We start from the raw sequence: 19,135 nt of genomic DNA on the forward strand, positions 1-19,135 counted from the left end.
AATACCTTTAGCATAAAACATAATACGTTTTACAAAAAATTACTATTTAATATTGTTTACTAAATAAATAATATTTTTTATGTCAAATAAGCATATATTACAAAATAATACTTTTGAAATAAAAACTAATACTTTTAGCATAAATTAATACTTATGACAAAAAATTAATATTACTTATTTCAAAGTAAGATACGTTAAAAGTAATAATTTTGATATAAAAACTAATACTTTTATAATAAAAACTATTACTTTTGCCAAAAGTAATACTCATATTATCTCTCAAAAAAAAAAATACTTCTCATATTAGTTGCTAACAATTATTGCTTGGCATACCAAGAAAAACCACTCTTGCAGTACACTGGGACCTGTTGCCTCCTCATTCTTAAACTACATGAATAAACCAGCACGTAAAGATTCTGCATCGGCATTTGCAATGTAATATTTTTAGTCAAATTAACATACATTCCAAATTAACATACATTCCAAAGTAATATTTTTGATTAAAAAACTAATACTTTCAATAATAAAACTAATACCATTTTTTTATCTAAGTCAAATTAGCATACATTAGATTAAATAATTTTGACAGAAAAACTAATCCTTTAAAAATGAAAACTAATATTTTTTTACTTAAAATTAGCTTCAAAATACATATTTTTTGGGATCCAATTATAAATCTAGATTTTACAAATTTGGTGAAGCCATCAGTGAAAATAAAATCGATCTCAAAGCAGAATATCCATAAAGTTGATGAGTACTAAAAATAATTCTTTTCAATTAGGAAAATTTGACACAAACTCTGGTGCATAAGTTAAATGTTACTAAAACTGTCGTATGACCTCAGTATTCAACTAAAGCAAACCAAGTGTTCGAACAATCAAAATGATCATCAACAAAAAGATTCACTATTACACATTGAAAATTTGGAAGGATTCGACGGTGGTTTTCAGCCTATCCTTCATCTTCTCCCATCTCCTCTCGTTCGACCCTGTTGTCAATGTGTAGAATTTCCCTGCGTGTAAGACACGTTGTCGAACAAAATAAGATTCCATTAATCCAAATCTCAATCTAAGACATCCAAAAAAGACTAATACCTCATTCATATACCAAGAAGCATGTTATTGTTACCAGGCATGTACATAACATTCCTATTCCTGCTCATGGTAGCAGCATTTTCCTTGGTGGCCTCGATCTTCCTCAGCTCGATCAGGCCCATTCCTGCAGCAGCAGTTGCATCAGAAATCAGCTTAGCAGACTCACTTTCCCCTTCAGCCCTGATAGTGGTAGCCCTGCTCTCTTGCTCGGCCCTTTGCCACCACTAACTTTGATCTCTCTGCATCCTGTTGGGCCACCTCCTTCTTTTCCACCAAGAAGAAGGATAAAAACGTTCATTTCATGTTCATTTTGGCAGGTTTCACGCACACAAGGGGTTGGTGGCAGTTTAAAAAATATTAGAAACACTAGGGAATTGGAAACAAGAAAGATACAAGTATTTCCTTGCATCAACAAAGAAAGAAGCATCATTTCAACACAAGCACCAATAACAATAAATTCCAAGTTCATAAAGTACGAAATTCCAAACTCACCTAGCTGCTTCAGATCACGAAGCCTGCATCGGATTATGGAACATAACAGAAAAGAACTTTAGATGCATCAAGAACAATAACAATGAAAACAGCTTATTCAACTTAATGGAAAATAACAATGCAACGACAGAACATGTTGACTTTCCTCTTGAATTGGATGTGGCCTTCTAGTTTGCGCAGTTTCCTTCCATTCTCGGAGCTGCTTTTACTCATTGTGTTTCTCTCAATCATCTGGAAAATAGAATAAGTCGTCGTCTTGGCTCTAAGAAACGATGTGACATAAGGTGCTGCTTGCCCGAGTGATCTGAATATTAACACAAGAATTTTAGTTTTCTTGCATGATTATAATACAATGTTATAGCTTAACCATAAATGATCACTAAAGAAAAATGTATGATGCGTATTTCTGTATGTATTCTCATTTCATTAAATTCTAAGCAGTATCACTAAATATATCAAACTCGAAGTATGAGAATCGAAAATCTTACAAGCCAGCTATAACAACATTGATCATAGTGGTGAAAGACTCTCCTCCATCGGCGATATTTTTATGAACCACCATGCTAGTGAACCAAACGAGGAGCGACCACGATAGGAATAGGACACAATAACACTGAAAACAGAAAAGGTATTAACAGAAAATCCTTATTTTTGAAAGAAGTCATTCATTCATTCCATTCACGAAGTTACTAAGACCACCAATGTCATATTCCTTACTCATCAATACTTTATTAACTATAATTAACCTATTCCAGCCAAGCAAGTATCGGGTGAGCCAGTCACACTCCGACTCTTTTCATGCTTCAAGGAAGGATTCATTATTCGATAAATGCCACAAACACACCCACTCCATAGATAATTGTTGGAAAAATTAGATCCATAAAATTACAGCCAGAATCATCATGTCAAACCATTAAGATTAATCTAAAAACTTAAAGCGGAAGCATACCTGAAGCCATGGTCTTAAATCTGTAAAAATCTGTAGAGAACGGCTGGTTGATCTTCCAGATCTACGTGTTCGAGCCCTTTACTTTCTCTCTGGTTCTATTCTAATAATGGGGATTAGAGATAGTAGAATGTTGAAAGAGTGGGTGCCCGGTTAGCCAACTTGTGGCTAAGGGCTTTTGTGACTCTATGTATAAACAATTTTTGTTTAATATAATTTACATTCATTAATGGCATTTTCTTTGTCTTTTTTCATATTGTTATATTGTGATATACTATTAATGTTTTGATAAAGACCTTGAATATACTATAATGTAAGTAAGATGAGATAGTGAATAAAGAGAGATCACTATTATGAAACACATCTTATAGTCACTGTATATTCTAAACAGTTCCTAGTCAATTGAGCCGTCCGCTAATAAGGATAAGGATCGCTCGAGATTGAGACTAGCATTTGTAATGCCAAGTACCACATTTCATTGGTAATGGACATGGAGATGTTCAAAGCATACAAATGGATATTCATATGATGAATGATCGAACTACCCTATTCGTACTTTCCAAGTGGTTATCACTTATCGAGTGGATAAAGTCCGCGGTTTTGGTTGTACACCATTAGTTCTTACTACTTGAAACATCATTGAGACTCTATATGCTAGTACTGTACTTTGACTCGTTTACCGACTCTATTGGGGTCATCAGGTGTCGGGATTGGGTACAGTTATGACACATATAGGAGTCGATACTTTGTTGTCAAGGATTCACCACATACTTGCGAGTGTGGTATGCGATCTGAGGAGATATTAGTGTGACGAATCTCTGGCCAGAGTACATGATGTGTTTTAGGTTACTCGGTTTTCCTAGTAACACATGCAATGTCACTATTTGATCTCCGAGATGTAATGCATAGTTATCGAATCTCGAACGACTCTCGATGCACCAATGGTTGTTGATTCAATCGGGATATTTGGATCAAGGAACCGTACTGTACGCTAACCAAAATCTACTGGTTCTTGCAGGCACTATCAGTGATACCTAGGGAATCATGGGGCGATGTTGCTAGACGCTCTTACCATGATTCGTTGGGCAAGTCAGAAATTGTTATTCCGAGTCACAAGGAGTTGTGAGCCCACGGCTAGCTGTATCCCTGAACCATTGAGGGTCACACAAGTAATGGATTACTAAACCCCGTTGAGATAGTTAAATTTAAAGAGTTAAATTTAATGAAAGAGAAGTTGGACTTCTTAACTAAAAGGGAGTGGAATTTCCTAAAATGACATAGGGATGGGCATTTTTGGAAATCACTGAATTCGAATTCAGAAAAATTATCTTGACATTAAAAGGTGCAGAAATGGTTTCTGTGCACATTGGTGAAATCGGTTTATCAATCGGAGTCATGATGAATTTTATATTAATTTCTATAACAACGGGCTTGGCTTGTTGGGCTTAAGTTATGGATTGTGGGCCCTAAGGAGTTAGAGTCCTAATACAATTATAACTTAATCTAGTCTAGAAATTATCTATAAATACATGTGTAGTGTTCGAAAATTGACACAATTAATTCTAGCAATTTTTGAAATTCACATAAAATAATTCAAGGGGATTTTCGAAAATCCTCTGTCCCTTTTGAGAAAATTCGGTCTGTGATTTTTGTGAAAAATTACATTCCGAATTAACAGATTAAATCTGTTTATTCTTTACGATAAACTTCTGATTGATTTATAGTGCAATCAATCAGAGGGTTTCTGTTTTCTGTTCGTGGACCTTATTCCGGAGATTGATCGTGAAGCCATCGGTTCCCGGGATATACAAGAAGAGCAGATTAAATTCTGTTGGTGTCCATAATCAAGCCGTTGCTTGAAGAGGTAAAATATTATTAATTGTGATTATTATTATTTTACTTGCATAATTTAATCGTAAAGTTTTGATACCCATGATATGGAATCGTTCCATATAAAAAAATAAAAATTTTTAAACTTCCGCTGCACCGGGTATCAATTCTTAATTGATCTGAACACATTTTCCAACAGTGGTATCAGAGCCAGGTTGCTCAGATCAAACGATTAAATTAATCGATTGTACAAAATTTTTTGCCTCGGGTTTTTGAAACAAAAACAAAAATTTTAAATTAAAATTTAATGGGCACATCGGACAGCGATCGTCGCTGCCCGGGGCAGTGATTGTCGCTGCCCGGGGCAGCGATTAGCGATCGTCGCTGCCCTTGACAAATTTTCAAAAATTAAAATCCCTCGTTTTAAATATGATTTAAAATTGATATCAAGATTTATAAAAAGGAATTTAAATATTGTTTAAATGTTCCTACCTTCCATCAACGATCAATGTATGAGATGCTACCCGCGGATACGGTCCGGCTCATATTATTGGGGGGGCCCGTTCGTCGAAAAGCTGTACATTGGATCGACACATGTTGTAAGTTGGGTGGAACTCCCATAGGATTGGCTCATATTATTGGGGGATCCACATGGTGACCGTCCATCACAACTTAATATTGATGGGTTATCTTGACATGTCACAATAAACGGCGTCATATTATTGGGCCCTTATTGGACATGAGGTAAAAACATGGGGGTTACTTTGGAAGTAATTGGGCTCTACCTTTTGAAAATTATGGTTGGCTGATATTATTCGGGACTATGATTTGTCAATTGGACTCCATGTTCCCACTAAGGAAAGGAGTTTCCCGTTTTCACTAGAGGGTAGTGAAATCGTTAAAATAGTGGGAGTGAAATTCATAAAATTAAATTTCTCCATATTTTATGTCTTAGTAAATTAATTAAACAATCACTGATTATTGTCTGTTTCTTTTCAGTATTTCATTACAATGAATTCGCGCAATCCACTATACTCAATTCTCGAACAAAACAAATTGACTGGCGCAAACTATACGGAATGGTTCCGTAAATTAAAGATTGTTCTAAACTCGGAGAAAATTTTCTACGTGTTAGAAAAGAATCCTCCAAAGGAAGCACCGGCTAATATAAGTCCGGAAAAATTGGCAAAACTTGATCAATGGTGGGACCATGATGTCAAGGCTAAATGCTATATGCAAGCTTCAATGTCTGATGAACTCCAGAGGCGATTTGAGGATGCCGTGAATGTTGCTGACATACACATGCACCTCAAGAAACTTTTTGGAGCTCAGTCAAGGTCGGAGAGGTATGCCACCGTCAAAGAGCTCATGACATGCCGCATGCGAGATGGGACTTCGGTCCGTGAGCATGGGGTACACATGATTGGGCTCATTGAAAAGTTGGTAACACTCGATTTGACATTGGAGCATGAACTAAACGCGGACTTGTTACTTCTTTCACTTCCTTCGTCATTTGACGGATTTATGGTGAACTTCAATATGAACAAGATAGAGGCCACCCTTGAAGAGATGGTCAATATGCTTGTATCTTATGAGGCCACATTAAAGAAGGATAAACCGGTACTCTTGGTTGGCTCCTCTTCTTACTCCAAGAAGGGGCCAAGTGGAAAGGGTAAGAAACGTTCTGCCTCACCCAAGAAAATTGTACCACAAAAGAAGGCCAAGACAAAAGCTTCAAACGTGAACATATCCGGAGATGTTTGCCATCACTGCAAGAAACCCGGTCATTGAAAACGTAACTGCAAGAAATACCTCGAGCAGTTGCGAACTGCAAAGGGTATGTTTTACATTGAAATAAATGTTTCACTTAATACTACTTCTTGGGTATTGGATACCGAATGTGGATCTCACATTTGCAATGATTTGCAGGTGATGACAAGAAGTCGTAAGCTTAGGATGGGTGAGACCCAGCTGAGGCTCGGAAATGGTTCCAGAGTTGAAGCCAAAGTAGTGGGAGACGTTTATTTAGTTTTGCAGAACAATTTTAAGTTATTTTTGATAGATGTTTTATTTGTGCCAGATTTAGTTAAAAACATTATTTCTGTTTCTATACTTGATAGAGATGGTTTTTCTTGTAATTTTGTGAATGGGATTTGCAATATTTACAAGAATGAATGTTTGATTGGAAATGGACAACTTGAAAACGATCTATATAACTTAAAATTAAAAAACATTCCAATTAATTATGTTGATAAACCGGTAACAACAAATAAAAGAAAAAACGATAGTCAAAACCCGGCAAACCTTTGGCATGCTAGGCTAGATCATATTTCCTCAAGGAGGATGAACAAGCTAGTGGGAGAGGGCATGTTTGATATGTCTGATATTAACTCTCTACCTACTTGTGAGTCATGCCTAAAAGGAAAAATGACTAAATCTCCTTTCAAAGGGAAGCCTGAGCGTAGTCAAAATCTGTTGGATTTTATCCATACAGATGTTTGCGGACCATTTAGTATCGGTACTAAATTTGGTCACACCTACTTCATTACCTTTACTGATGATTATTCGAGGTATGGGTATTTATATTTAATAAAATATAAGTCTGAATCATTTGAAAAGTTCAAAGAATTCAAGGCTGAAGTAGAAAACAAACAAGGTAGAAGTATTAAAGCACTTCGATCGGATCGAGGTGGAGAATACTTAAGTACCGAGTTTTTGAACTATCTAAAAGAGAATGGGATTCTCTCTCAGTGGACTCCTCCTATGACACCTCAGCTGAATGGTGTCTCGGAGCGTCGCAATCGAACTTTGTTGGACATGGTTCGATCTATGATGAGCTTCACTGAGCTCCCACCTTCGTTTTGGGGCTATGCGCTTGAAACGGCGGTATTGTTGTTGAACAATGTCCACACTAAAGCAGTAGATAAAACTCCATACGAGTTATGGAATGGCAAAGCTCCTAAGTATTCGTACTTAAGGATTTGGGGATGTCCTGCTTACGTGAAGCAGACAGTGGGAGATAAGTTGGATAGTCGATCCACCTTATGTTATTTTGTAGGATATCCGAAGAATTCAATCGGATATTATTTCTATCATCCTTATGAGACAAAAGTGTTTGTTTCGAGGATTGCCACCTTCATGGAGAAGGAGTTCTTATTAGATAAGAAAGGCAAGATGATGAAACTCGAAGAAATTCGAGAAGAACCCGAGATACAAAATAACGACCACACACCTCAAGAACCTTCAACAGACACGCCTATATCTAGGAGATCCGAGAGGACTTCTAGACCTCCTATTCGATATGATCTTCTTCTTGAAGGGGATCAAAGTGAACCCGACATTGGATGTGATCCAAGAAACTTCAAGGAAGCAATTTTTGATGCGGATTCTAATTTATGGCTTGAAGCTATGAAGTCGGAAATAGACTCGATGCATACAAACCAAGTTTGGTCTTTAGTAGATCCTCCCGATGGAATTGTTCCAATAGGGTGTAAATGGATCTACAAGAGAAAACTTGGGCCTGATGGTAAGGTACTTACCTACAAGGCACGATTGGTAACAAAAGGTTATACTCAAAGACAAGGAGTTGACTATGATGAAACCTTTTCACCAGTCGCAATGTTCAAGTCCATAAGAATCCTTATTGCCATAGCAGCATGGTATGACTATGAGATATGTCAAATGGATGTGAAGACTGCATTTCTTAATGGAAACATTAAGGAAGAAATCTATATGATGCAGCCCGAGGGATTCACATCCATGGGAAGCGAGCATAAGGTATGCAAGCTTCAGAGATCAATTTATGGTCTCAAACAAGCATCAAGAAGTTGGAACCAGAAATTTGATGAAACAATAAAGGACTTTGGTTTCATCAAAAACCCGGAGGAACCGTGTGTGTACAAGAAAGTAGTTAAGGATGCGGTGACGTTCTTAGTGCTTTATGTTGATGACATCCTACTCATTGGGAATGACATAGGGATGTTGCAGTCAACAAAGATATGGTTATCAGGTAGATTCTCGATGAAACATTTGGGTGAGGCCTCCTATATTCTAGGAATACAGATCTATAGAGATAGATCTAAGAGAATGATAGGACTCACTCAAGAAACCTACATCGACACCATATTGAAAAGGTTTTCTATGGATGAGTCCAAGAGAGGACATCTACCTATGTGTCATGGAGTTTCTCTATCCAAGTCTATGTGTCCCAAGACTGACGAAGAGATAGAAAAAATGACACACATACCATATGCGTCAGCCATAGGTAGTATTATGTATGGAATGATATCTACCAGACCGGATGTAGCCTTTGCTCTGAGTGTCACGAGCAGATATCAGGCCAACCCCGGTCAAATGCATTGGAAAGCCGTGAAGGATATTCTTAAGTACTTGAGAAGGACTAAGAATATATTCATGGTTTATAGAGGAAGAGAATTGAAATTGGAAGGCTATACCGACTCTAGCTTCCAAAGCGGCGTGGATGACTCGAAATCAACCTCTGGATTTGTATTCATGCTCAATGGCGGTGCTGTCTCTTGAAAGAGTTTCAAGCAAGACACCACAGCGGATTCCACCACTGAGGCAGAATACATTGCAGCATCAGGTGCTGCTAAAGAGGCCGTTTGGATGAAAAATTTCGTCCAAAAGTTGGGCGTAATTTCTGAAGCTGTTGGTCCAGTTCCGGTATACTGCGACAACACTGGTGCCGTTGCTCAGGCAAAGGAACCAAGGTCTCATCAAAGATCCAAACACGTACTGAGGAAATACCACATCATCCGGAAGATTGTGGAAAGAGGAGACATCACTGTCGAGAGAGTGGCCTCTACAGACAATATCGCTGATCCACTTACTTAGCCCTTGCCAGGACCATTGTTTGACAAACATCGCGAAGCAATGGGATTGCGTAGTATGACTAGTTGGCTTTAGGGCAAGTGGGAGATTGAAAGAGTGGGTGCCCGGTTAGCCAACTTGTGGCTAAGGGCTTTTGTGACTCTATGTATAAACAACCTTTGTTTAATATAATTTACATTCATTAATGGCATTTTCTTTGTCTTTCTTCATATTGTTATATTGTGATATACTATTGATATTTTGATAAAGACCTTGAATATACTATAGTGTAAGTAAGATGAGATAGTGAATAAAGAGAGATCACTATTATGAAATACATCTTATAGTCACTGTATATTCTAAACAGTTCCTAGTCAATTGAGCCGTCCACTAATATTGATAAGGATCGCTCGAGATTGAGACTAGCATTTGTGATGTCAAGTACCACTTTTCATTGGTAATGGACATGGAGATGTTCAAATCATGCAAATGGATATTCATATGATGAATGATCGAACTACCTTATTCGGACTTTCAAAGTGGTTATCACTTATCGAGTGGATAAAGTCCGCGGTTTTGGTTGTACACCATTAGTTCTTACTACTTGAAACATCATTGAGACTCTATATGCTAGTACTGTACTTTGACTCATTTACCGACTCTATTGGGGTCATCAGGTGTCGGGATTGGGTACAGTTACGACACATATAGGAGTCGATGCTTTGTTGTCAAGGATTCACCACATACTTGCGAGTGTGGATATCCTATGCGATCTGAGGAGATATTAGTGTGACAAATCTCTGGCCAGAGTACATGATGTGTTTTAGGTTACTCGGTTTTCCTATTAACACATGCGATGTCACTATTTGATCTCCGAGATGTAATGCATAGTGATCGAATCTCGAACGACTCTCGATGCACCAATGGTTGTTGATTCGATCGGGATATTTGGATCAAGGGACCGTACTGTACGCTAACCAAAATCTACTGGTTCTTGCAGGCATTATCAGTGATACCTAGGGAATCATGGGGCGATGTTGCTAGACGCTCTTACCATGATTCGTTGGGCAAGTCGGAAATTGTTGTTCCGAGTCACAAGGAGTTGTGAGCCCACGGCTAGCTATATCCCTGAACCATTGAGGGTCACACAAGTAATGGATTACTAAACCCCGTTGAGATAGTTAAATTTAAAGAGTTAAATTTAATGAAAGAGAAGTTGGATTTCTTAACTAAAAGGGAGTGGAATTTCCTAAAATGACATAGGGATGGACATTTTTGGAAATCACTGAATTCGGATTCAGAAAAATTATCTTGACTTTAAAGGTGCAGAAATGGTTTCTGTGCACATTGGTGAAATCGGTTTATCAATCGGAATCATTATAAATTTTATATTAATTTCTATAACAACGGGCTTGGCTTGTTGGGCTTAAGTTATGGATTGTGGGCCCTAAGGAGTTAGAGTCCTAATACAATTATAACTTAATCTAGTCTAGAAATTATCTATAAATACATGTGTAGTGTTCGAAAATTGACACAATTAATTCTAGCAATTTTTGAAATTCACATAAAATAATTCAAGGGGATTTTCGAAAATCCTCTGTCCCTTTTGAGAAAATTCGGTCTGTGATTTTTGTGAAAAATTACATTCCGAATTAACAGATCAAATCTGTTTATTCTCTACGATAAACTTCTGATTGATTTCTAGTGCAATCAATCAGAGGATTTCTGTTTTTTGTTCGTGGACCTTATTCCGGTGATTGATCGTGAAGCCATCGGTTCCCGGGATATACAAGAAGAGCAGATTAAATTCTGTTGGTGTCCATAATCAAGTCGTTGCTTGAAGAGGTAAAATATTATTAATTGTGATTATTATTATTTTACTTGCATAATTTAATCGTAAATTTTTGATACCCATGATATGGAATCGTTCCATATAGAAAAATAAAAAATTTTAAACTTCCGCTGCACCGGGTATCAATTCTTAATTGATCTGAACACGTTTTCCAACAAACGTGATACGCGCAATCTGGGGACCATAACCAGGTTATATAGATAATTCTGTTAATTATCTCTATTAATTCTGTTTCAGTCCATCACAAAAACAGAAATAATATTTTAGTCTCTACACATCAAAAGGCTCACGTCGTATTAGATACATTAATGCCCAATAGCTGAAAACTTTAATTGATCACTTTATTTTGGACTTAACTTAATTGACAGCCCACAATGCATAATTATTCACATATAAGCCCATATAATATAATTGATCTAACAATCTTCCACTTGGGCTATATGTGTAACCTTATAATTATGTGTTGTGAAAATATCTTTATGAGCTCAAAACTGTTGTCTTTACTGAATGTATCTACGCTAAATCCGGTCCATCAATCGTGTCAACATAGGATCAAAGCAGCCTTCGTTACATTTATGGTAACTCGACCCATCAATGGTCACATATGCCAAAACAATTCAATGACATGGATTATGACATGGATGTGGAGCATAGAAACTTCATGCAATGTGATCATAACATGTCTATTTCTAACTGGTCCTCACTAAACCTTATTGAGATCAAACTTTAGCCATAATCAGAGTGTGAATAAACTGAAACTTTATTTCTGCAGAAAATAACCAAAACTTGAAAATGTCTATAACAGGAAAGCATTAAAAAATTACAAACTCCCACTAAAAATCAATATCCTCAATTGACACAACACCCATACGAGTTGTATGCTCATGAAATAGTTTGGGTGGTAGTCCCTTTGTAAGCGGATTCGCAACCATGGAGTTTGTACCCAAGGGCGGAGCCAGAATTGAAAAGTACCTGGGGCTGGCTCCGCCCACGTTAGACTATATATATATATATATATGTATGTATGTATGTATGAAAAGTCAGTTAAAATGAAACCGAACTTTTTAAAATTGAATTAAATTTTTTTCAATAAAACGAATCAATCGAACTTTACTATGAACACCAAAAAATAAAAAAATCTATTATTTTGATCAGTAATCAAATTAAACGATCTCGATCTTTTAGAATTTTTTTAAAAAAAAATCAAATTCTACTTCAAAAATTATAGTTTAAAATTGAATTATATAAATTTAAATTATTTATTAAAAAATATATTTTCAAATCTAGTTCTATTGTCCAATAAAATTTTATTATAAAATTTTACAATAATAATTTTTTTTTATAAATATTAGGTTTGTTCAGTAAACAAAACTATTACATTAAAAGCCGAAACCAAAGCGACCTAACCAATATTTTTAAAATCTAAAACCAAAATTTTGAATAAACTGAACCGATTATTCATATGAATTCAACTCGGTAGGTTATTTTGATTGAAATTGATATTTTCTGCCCATCTAGACTGTAATTGATGTATGCCCCTGATATGTCGATTTATGCTCTTTCGGTTTAAAAATAACTTTTAAAATTTTATTTTTTTCATTTCGTAAAATACCTAGTTAGAAAATTTCAATCATCCCAAAAATTTACAACAAACAGTCATTTTTCAAATATCATAATCATTGATTTTTCAGTTTTTTCTAATTAGAAAAATAGTAATACAAACTCAATAATAATTGCAAAGTCAATAAGAGCTCAAATATTTTAATTTTCAACAAATTGATTATTTTCCTAAATATCGAAACAATAGTTTTTAGGGTAAAAAATCAAACTTGAAAATTCATATGTATCATAAATAAATATTATCGCAACTAAATATTCGACATAATTTTAGAATTATCGAATTTATCTCAAATCACATAATTTCAAAACCTACTACAATAAATCAACCAAAAAATATAATTGATTGTTCTATTTTTAATTTTTTTACATGGGGCTGATTTTTTTGTTTTAAAATTTTAGAACTACTAAAAAAAAAAATTTGAAAAATTGGGTGGGGCTGGAGCCCACCCTAGCCCAAGGGTGGCTCCGCCCCTGTTTGTACCGATATGCTCAATAGACAATTGTCTACTCTGAATTCTTTCTTTAACAACCAGGAACTTGATGTTAATATGCTTCGACTTCGTCGAGCTCCTGTTGTTATTGGAATATAAAACTGCTGACTTATTGTCACAATGTAACTTCAGTGGTCTGTCAATACCATCAACAATGCGCAGTCCCGTACAAAATTTCGCAGCCATATTCCATGATTGGATGCCTCGTAACATGCTACAAACTCTGCTGCCATAGTGGAAGAGGCTATAAGAGACTGTTTAGCACTCTTCCAAGAAATGGCACCTCCAGCAAGGAGATAGATGTAGCCCGAAGTAGATTTCATACTATCTTGGCATCTAGCAAAATCGGAGTCAGTATACCTAATGATCTCAAGCTGATCCAACCTCCGATACATGAGCACATGTAATCTTTTCTCCTTTGTAAGTACCTTAAAACTCTTTTGACTGCTTTCCAATGATCCATTCCTGGATTACTTAGATATCGACCCAACATCTCTGTCACGTATGCAATATCTGGACGTGTACAGACCTGAGCATACATTAGACTCCCCACTGCTGATGCATAGGGAATCTTCTACATTTTCTTTTCCTCAAAATCATTCTTGGGACACTGATTGAGACTGAATTTGTCTCCTTTAGCCACAGGGGTATCACCTGGTTTACAATCTTGCATCCCATATCGCTTGAGAACCTTCTCGATATAGTCTTTCTGTGATAATCCAAGCATACCTCGAGAGCGATCCCGATGTATCTGGATACCCAGTACAAATGATGCAACACCAAGATCTTTCATCTCAAAATTCTTAGCTAGAAATCTCTTGGTGTCATGCAACATATCTATATCGTTGCTAGAGAGTAGGATGTCATCAACGTATAAAACCAGAAAAATATGCTTGCTCCCACTGAACTTATGGTATACACAATCATCAACCAAATTCATCTCAAAACCGAACGAGATGATCACTTGATGAAACTTAAAATACCACTGTCGAGATGCCTGCTTGAGTCCATAGATGGATTTCTTGAGTTTGCAAACCATATTATTTGTATCTTCAGACACAAAATTTTCTGGTTGCACCATATAAATTGTTTCATCAATGTCATCATTCAGAAACGATGTCTTAACATCCATCTGATGTAACTCAAGGTCGAAATGTGCCACTAATGCCATTATAATCCCGAAAGAGTCTTTCGAAGAAATCGGAGAGAAAGTCTATTTATAATCAATGCCTTCTTTCTGTGTAAAGCCTTTTGCAACAAGATGTGTCTTATATCTTTTCACATTACCTTTCGAATCCCTCTTGGTTTTAAATATCCATTTGCAACCAATGGGCCTCGCACCTTTAGGTAAAGGGACAAGATCTCAAACGTCATTGTCTTTCATAGACTTTATCTCCTCATCCATGGCATTAATCCACTTTTGAGAGTTAGAACTTTACATGGCTTGATGGAAGATGATAGGATCATCCTCCATCATTCCAGTGTCTACCTCATGTTCTTGAAGAAATACAAGGTAATCATCTGGCACCGCATTTCTTCTCTCTCTAGTGGATCTCCTTAATGGCATAGGTTCTGGAGGTGCTTGAGTTTGTTCATCCTGAATATTGTCTTGAATGGGAGGATCTCCAATATTGTCTTGTATTGTGTCTCGGGCAAGTTCAGAAATGATATCCTGATCAATTCCCAAAACACCTGTGGGAATATTCACATATTCCTTTTCAAAGACAATATCTCTAACTTTATCTCCCCCCCTCCCACCCCGCAAACTCGGCATCCTCAAAGAACCGGGCATTTCCCGACTCAAAAACCGACTTAGTTGTGGGATCATAAAACTTGTACCCCCTAGATCTTTCAGAGTATCCAATAAAATAACAACTAACCGTCCTTAAGTCCAGTTTCTTTTCATTAGGCTTGTAAGGCCTTGCCTCAGCTGGACATCCCCAAACGTGCAAATGCTTAAGACTAGGCTTTTTGCCTGTCCAAAGTTCATAAGGGGTTTTGGAAGTTGCTTTTGTCGGAACCCTGTTAAGGATATATGCTGCAGTCTTTAGCGCTTCTCCCCAGAGTGATTCTGGTAAGGTAGAATGACTAATCATACTCCTCACCATGTCCTTAAGCGTTTTGTTTCGTCTTTCAGCAACACCATTCATAGTGGGCGAACCCAGCATAGTGTACTGTGGGACGATACCGCATTTCTCTAGGAATTTAGCAAAAGGTCCTGGACGTTGTTCACCTGAACCGTCATATCTACCATAGTATTCACCACCACGGTCAGATCTAATGATTTTAATCTTTAAGCCAAGTTGATTTTCAACTTCAGCTTTATAATTTTTGAACACATCCAATGACTGTGACTTTCATGAATGAGATAAATGAAGCCATATCTTGAAAAATCGTCTGTGAACGTTATAAAATATTGTTGACCATTCCAAGAAGCCGAAGGGAATGACCCACAAATATCAGTATGTATAAGTTCTAAGACGCCTGAAGTCCGGTTGGCTGCAAATCTTCTCTTATTGGTTTGTTTTTCTTTTATACAATTAACACAAATATTAAAATCTGTGAAATCTAAAGGCTCGAGAATTTCGTCTGACACAAGTCTCTGTATTCTCCTTTCGGAGATATGTCCTAATATCTTGTGCCATAACGCAGCTGAATTCTCACTGATTAATTTTCTTTTAGTGCCTTTACTGGTTAATTTGCAGGGATTCGTTAAATGAAGAAATAGTATCCAAAGAATAAAGATTATCATAGCCTGATAAAGAACCGGAACCAACTAAATTTGAATCACGAAACAAACTGAATATTCCATTTCCAAAAGAACGAGAAAAACCAGATTTGTCCAATGCAGAAATAGAAACCAAATTCCGCCTAAAATACGGTACAATAAATGTTTCAAAAATATCCAAATAAATTTCAGTCTTTAACAATAATCTAAATTTTTCAATTGCTTCAACTTGAACTTTGTTGCCATCACCAACATAGATGAATCTTTCAGCATCATTTGGTTTTCGGCAATCCTGCATAGACACACTGATGTGAGTTGTTGCACCAGAATCTATCCACCACATGTGTCTAGGCACTGAAATTAAATTAATTTCAGAACAAACCATATTAAGAAGCATACCTTTATTAGCACGCCAAGCGTGATAATTACTGCAATGCGTCTTCATATGCCCTTCACCACCACAAAAGAAACATGCAGTACTTTGAGAATCACTAGGATCCTTCTTTTGTTTCTTTAGAGGTTGTGTAACTGCAGCTTCCTTACCCTTCTTTTTATTTCCTTTGTCCTTGGTTTTTGAGGTAGAGGCGAAATGAGCACTTTCTGTCTTATCTTGCTTCAACCTTTCCTCTTCCTGAACACAGTGTGAGATGAGCTCATTCAGAGACCAAGTCTCTTTCTGACAGTTATAGCTCACCTTAAACTGGTTAAACTGTTGAGGAAGAGATAACAAAACCAAATGCACTTGCAAGTCCTCAGAGAATTCAAGCTTAAGTGCTTTCAATTTTGAAGCAAGATGAGACATTTCCATAATGTACTCCCGGATATTGCCTTTACCCTTATACCTCATTGAAATTAGATTTGCCAAGAGTGTACCAATTTCAGCCTTTTCATTCTTGACAAACCACTTTTCAATATCTGTAAGGAAATATTTTGCTGTAGTGATGTCGCTAGACATCGTGCCCCTGAATGTTTCCGGAATAGCTTTCTTCATAATCATCAGACACATGCGATTCGACCTCTCCCACTTTTCAAACTCCCTCTTATCATCAAAGGTACTCTTATCGGTAAGAGCAGGAGGACGGTCAACCCTTATCGCAAGATCTAGATCCATGACTCCGAGAACTATAAGCAAATTCTCTTGCCATGATTTGAAGTTTGAGCCATTTAACATAGGAATTGAATTGATGTTGGAACTGATATTCGCAGGAATTAAATCTGAAGCCAGAGAACAAAAAATAAAAAATATTACATGCTCAACAAATATCCATATAAAATAATCAATAAATTCAAATAATGTAAACCCCATTACAGAATACCGATAACTCCAATAATATTTTATCTTTGGACAAAATATTAACTTGTAAGTGATATCCTAACATAGTAGTCAAACACTGACAATAAATATTATCTAAAATAAAAATCTTCCTTTGGGCCGATTTATTATTTACATAAAACCGAATAACTGTCACATGTTTACCACCACACATGCATATGTAATAATATTAAATATTAAACTTCCTTTGGGCCGAATAATACTTATAAAAATTACATACACAAAAACCTTTTATATTTCAAAATAAATTAAAATCCACAAGAGATGTCACTTTGGCGACATCATGTTTCAATTAATTCATTTTAAAATATATAAAATAAATCTTATCATTATTTGAATAAATTGAATATTTAAACCTTAAACCCAAAAATAAAATATTGGGTTTATAACCAAATTAAATTTTATCCAAAATTATGTGATGGGTCAGAAAATTTTCTCAAATCTAAAATTACTGTATTTAATTTTTTTTAAAAAAAAATTCGAATTTTCTAAAATTAACCAAAAATAGAAAACCCTAACCCATCTTCTTCCTCAACTCATTGCCGCCGCCGCCGCCCTTCATCCGACCGATTCCGACCGGACAGTGATAGTGCACATGGAGGCGACCACCACGGCACCATCACCTTTCTAGATCGTCCCTTTATCGGCCGGATTTTCCCGATTCTTTTGAAGCATGCGACCGACCATGGCGGCGCAGATCGGGCTTCGAAATCGGAACTTCATGCGACATTTTTCGACAATTAGTTGATGCTTCGTGAGGCGCCTGGTTATGGGCAAGAAAACGCCTCATCAACCGCCGCCGGAAACGGTCTGTAGATCGGCCGATTTACACGGTTTCCGGCGGCCCTGAAACCCTAGTCCGAAAAATTCAAATTTTCCAGTTTTTTTAAATAAATCCTAAAATAAAAAAAATATTCTGGACTGAAAAATTCGAATTTCATTCAAAATAATCATATTCTGTTTTCGATTAAACCAAATCGAATATAAAATACATCTTAATGATTTAAACATGAGTGACTCTGATACCACTTGTTGAAAAAATTAGATCCATAAAATTACAGCCATAATCATCATGTCAAACCATTAAGATTAATCTAAAAACTTAAAGCGGAAGTATACCTGAAACCATGGTCTTAAATCTGTAGAAATCTGTAGAGAACGGCTGGTTGATCTTCCAGATCTACGTATTCTTCCCGAGAGCCCTTTGCTTTCTCTCTGGTTCTATTCTAATAATGGGGATTAGAGATAGTGGAACGTGATACGCGTAATCTGGGGACCATAACCACGTTATATAGATAATTCTGTTAATTATCTCTATTATTTCTGTTTCAGCCCATCACAAAAACAGAAATAATATTTTAGTCTCTACACATTAAAAGGCTCACGTCGTATTAGATACATTAAAGCCCAATAACTGAAAACTTTAATTGATTACTTTATTTTGGACTTAACTTAATTGACAACCCACAGTGCATAATTATTCACATATAAGCCCATATAATATAATTGATCTAACAATAATAACCAACATCGCTTCATAGTTTTACAATTGAGAAAAAACTCAGAACATGTTGATTGAATTAGTAAAAGCTAATCATCAAAGCTTCAAACAAAGTAAGGTTTGGAATTTGGTCAGTAAAATAACAATACCAATACACTTACAATTGTCAACTGCAACCCTGCCGACGACCACCCCTTGTCAAGCGGCTGTAGATGTTTCCGGCTGCTCGAGTAAGGAGTTGGAAACGCCGGTGGGAGGCGAATGTGGAGGCTGGCGGCTGCAATTTCGGGCGATGCTTCCATATTGATTGGTTAAGCATCGACGAGGTTGGGATCAATCTCGGAGGCTGGCAGTGCGTTAATGGCTTCAGGATCGGAAGACGGCGGACAGAACTTTTGGGATGTCTTTCAATTTGCCC

General features: G+C 36.5%; 1 protein-coding gene and 1 long non-coding RNA gene across 2 annotated transcripts; both read right to left on the reverse strand.

Annotated features, from left to right (window-relative positions):
• Positions 1 to 844: 844 nt before the first annotated feature.
• LOC140867507 (uncharacterized) lies at positions 845 to 2,954 on the reverse strand. Its single transcript, XR_012145164.1, has 4 exons — positions 2,536 to 2,954; positions 2,075 to 2,199; positions 1,095 to 1,890; positions 845 to 1,012 (listed from the first exon to the last, which is right to left on the reverse strand). It is a non-coding gene; the product is annotated as an uncharacterized lncRNA (long non-coding RNA).
• A 13,055-nt stretch (positions 2,955 to 16,009) lies between these two features.
• LOC140894307 (uncharacterized) lies at positions 16,010 to 17,042 on the reverse strand. Its single transcript, XM_073302781.1, has 2 exons — positions 16,283 to 17,042; positions 16,010 to 16,175 (listed from the first exon to the last, which is right to left on the reverse strand). Exons 1-2 carry the CDS (start codon positions 16,992 to 16,994, stop codon positions 16,156 to 16,158), a joined length of 732 nt encoding a protein of 243 aa, XP_073158882.1. The 5' UTR covers positions 16,995 to 17,042; the 3' UTR covers positions 16,010 to 16,155.
• Between the last annotated feature and the right edge of the window lie 2,093 nt (positions 17,043 to 19,135).

Source organism: Henckelia pumila, chromosome 4 (assembly GCF_033568475.1).
Source record: "Henckelia pumila isolate YLH828 chromosome 4, ASM3356847v2, whole genome shotgun sequence".
Taxonomy (NCBI): Eukaryota; Viridiplantae; Streptophyta; class Magnoliopsida; order Lamiales; family Gesneriaceae; genus Henckelia; species Henckelia pumila.

What these genes read in the sequence shown, in the direction of transcription:
- LOC140894307 (XM_073302781.1), bottom strand. Translation starts at nt 16,994, where the DNA reads ATGGATCTAGATCTTGCGATAAGGGTTGACCGTCCTCCTGCTCTTACC. An exon ending in CGCTTGGCGTGCTAATAAAG is followed by an intron (nt 16,176 to 16,282) that starts GTATGCTTCTTA and finishes GTGTCTATGCAG; the next exon opens with GATTGCCGAAAACCAAATGA.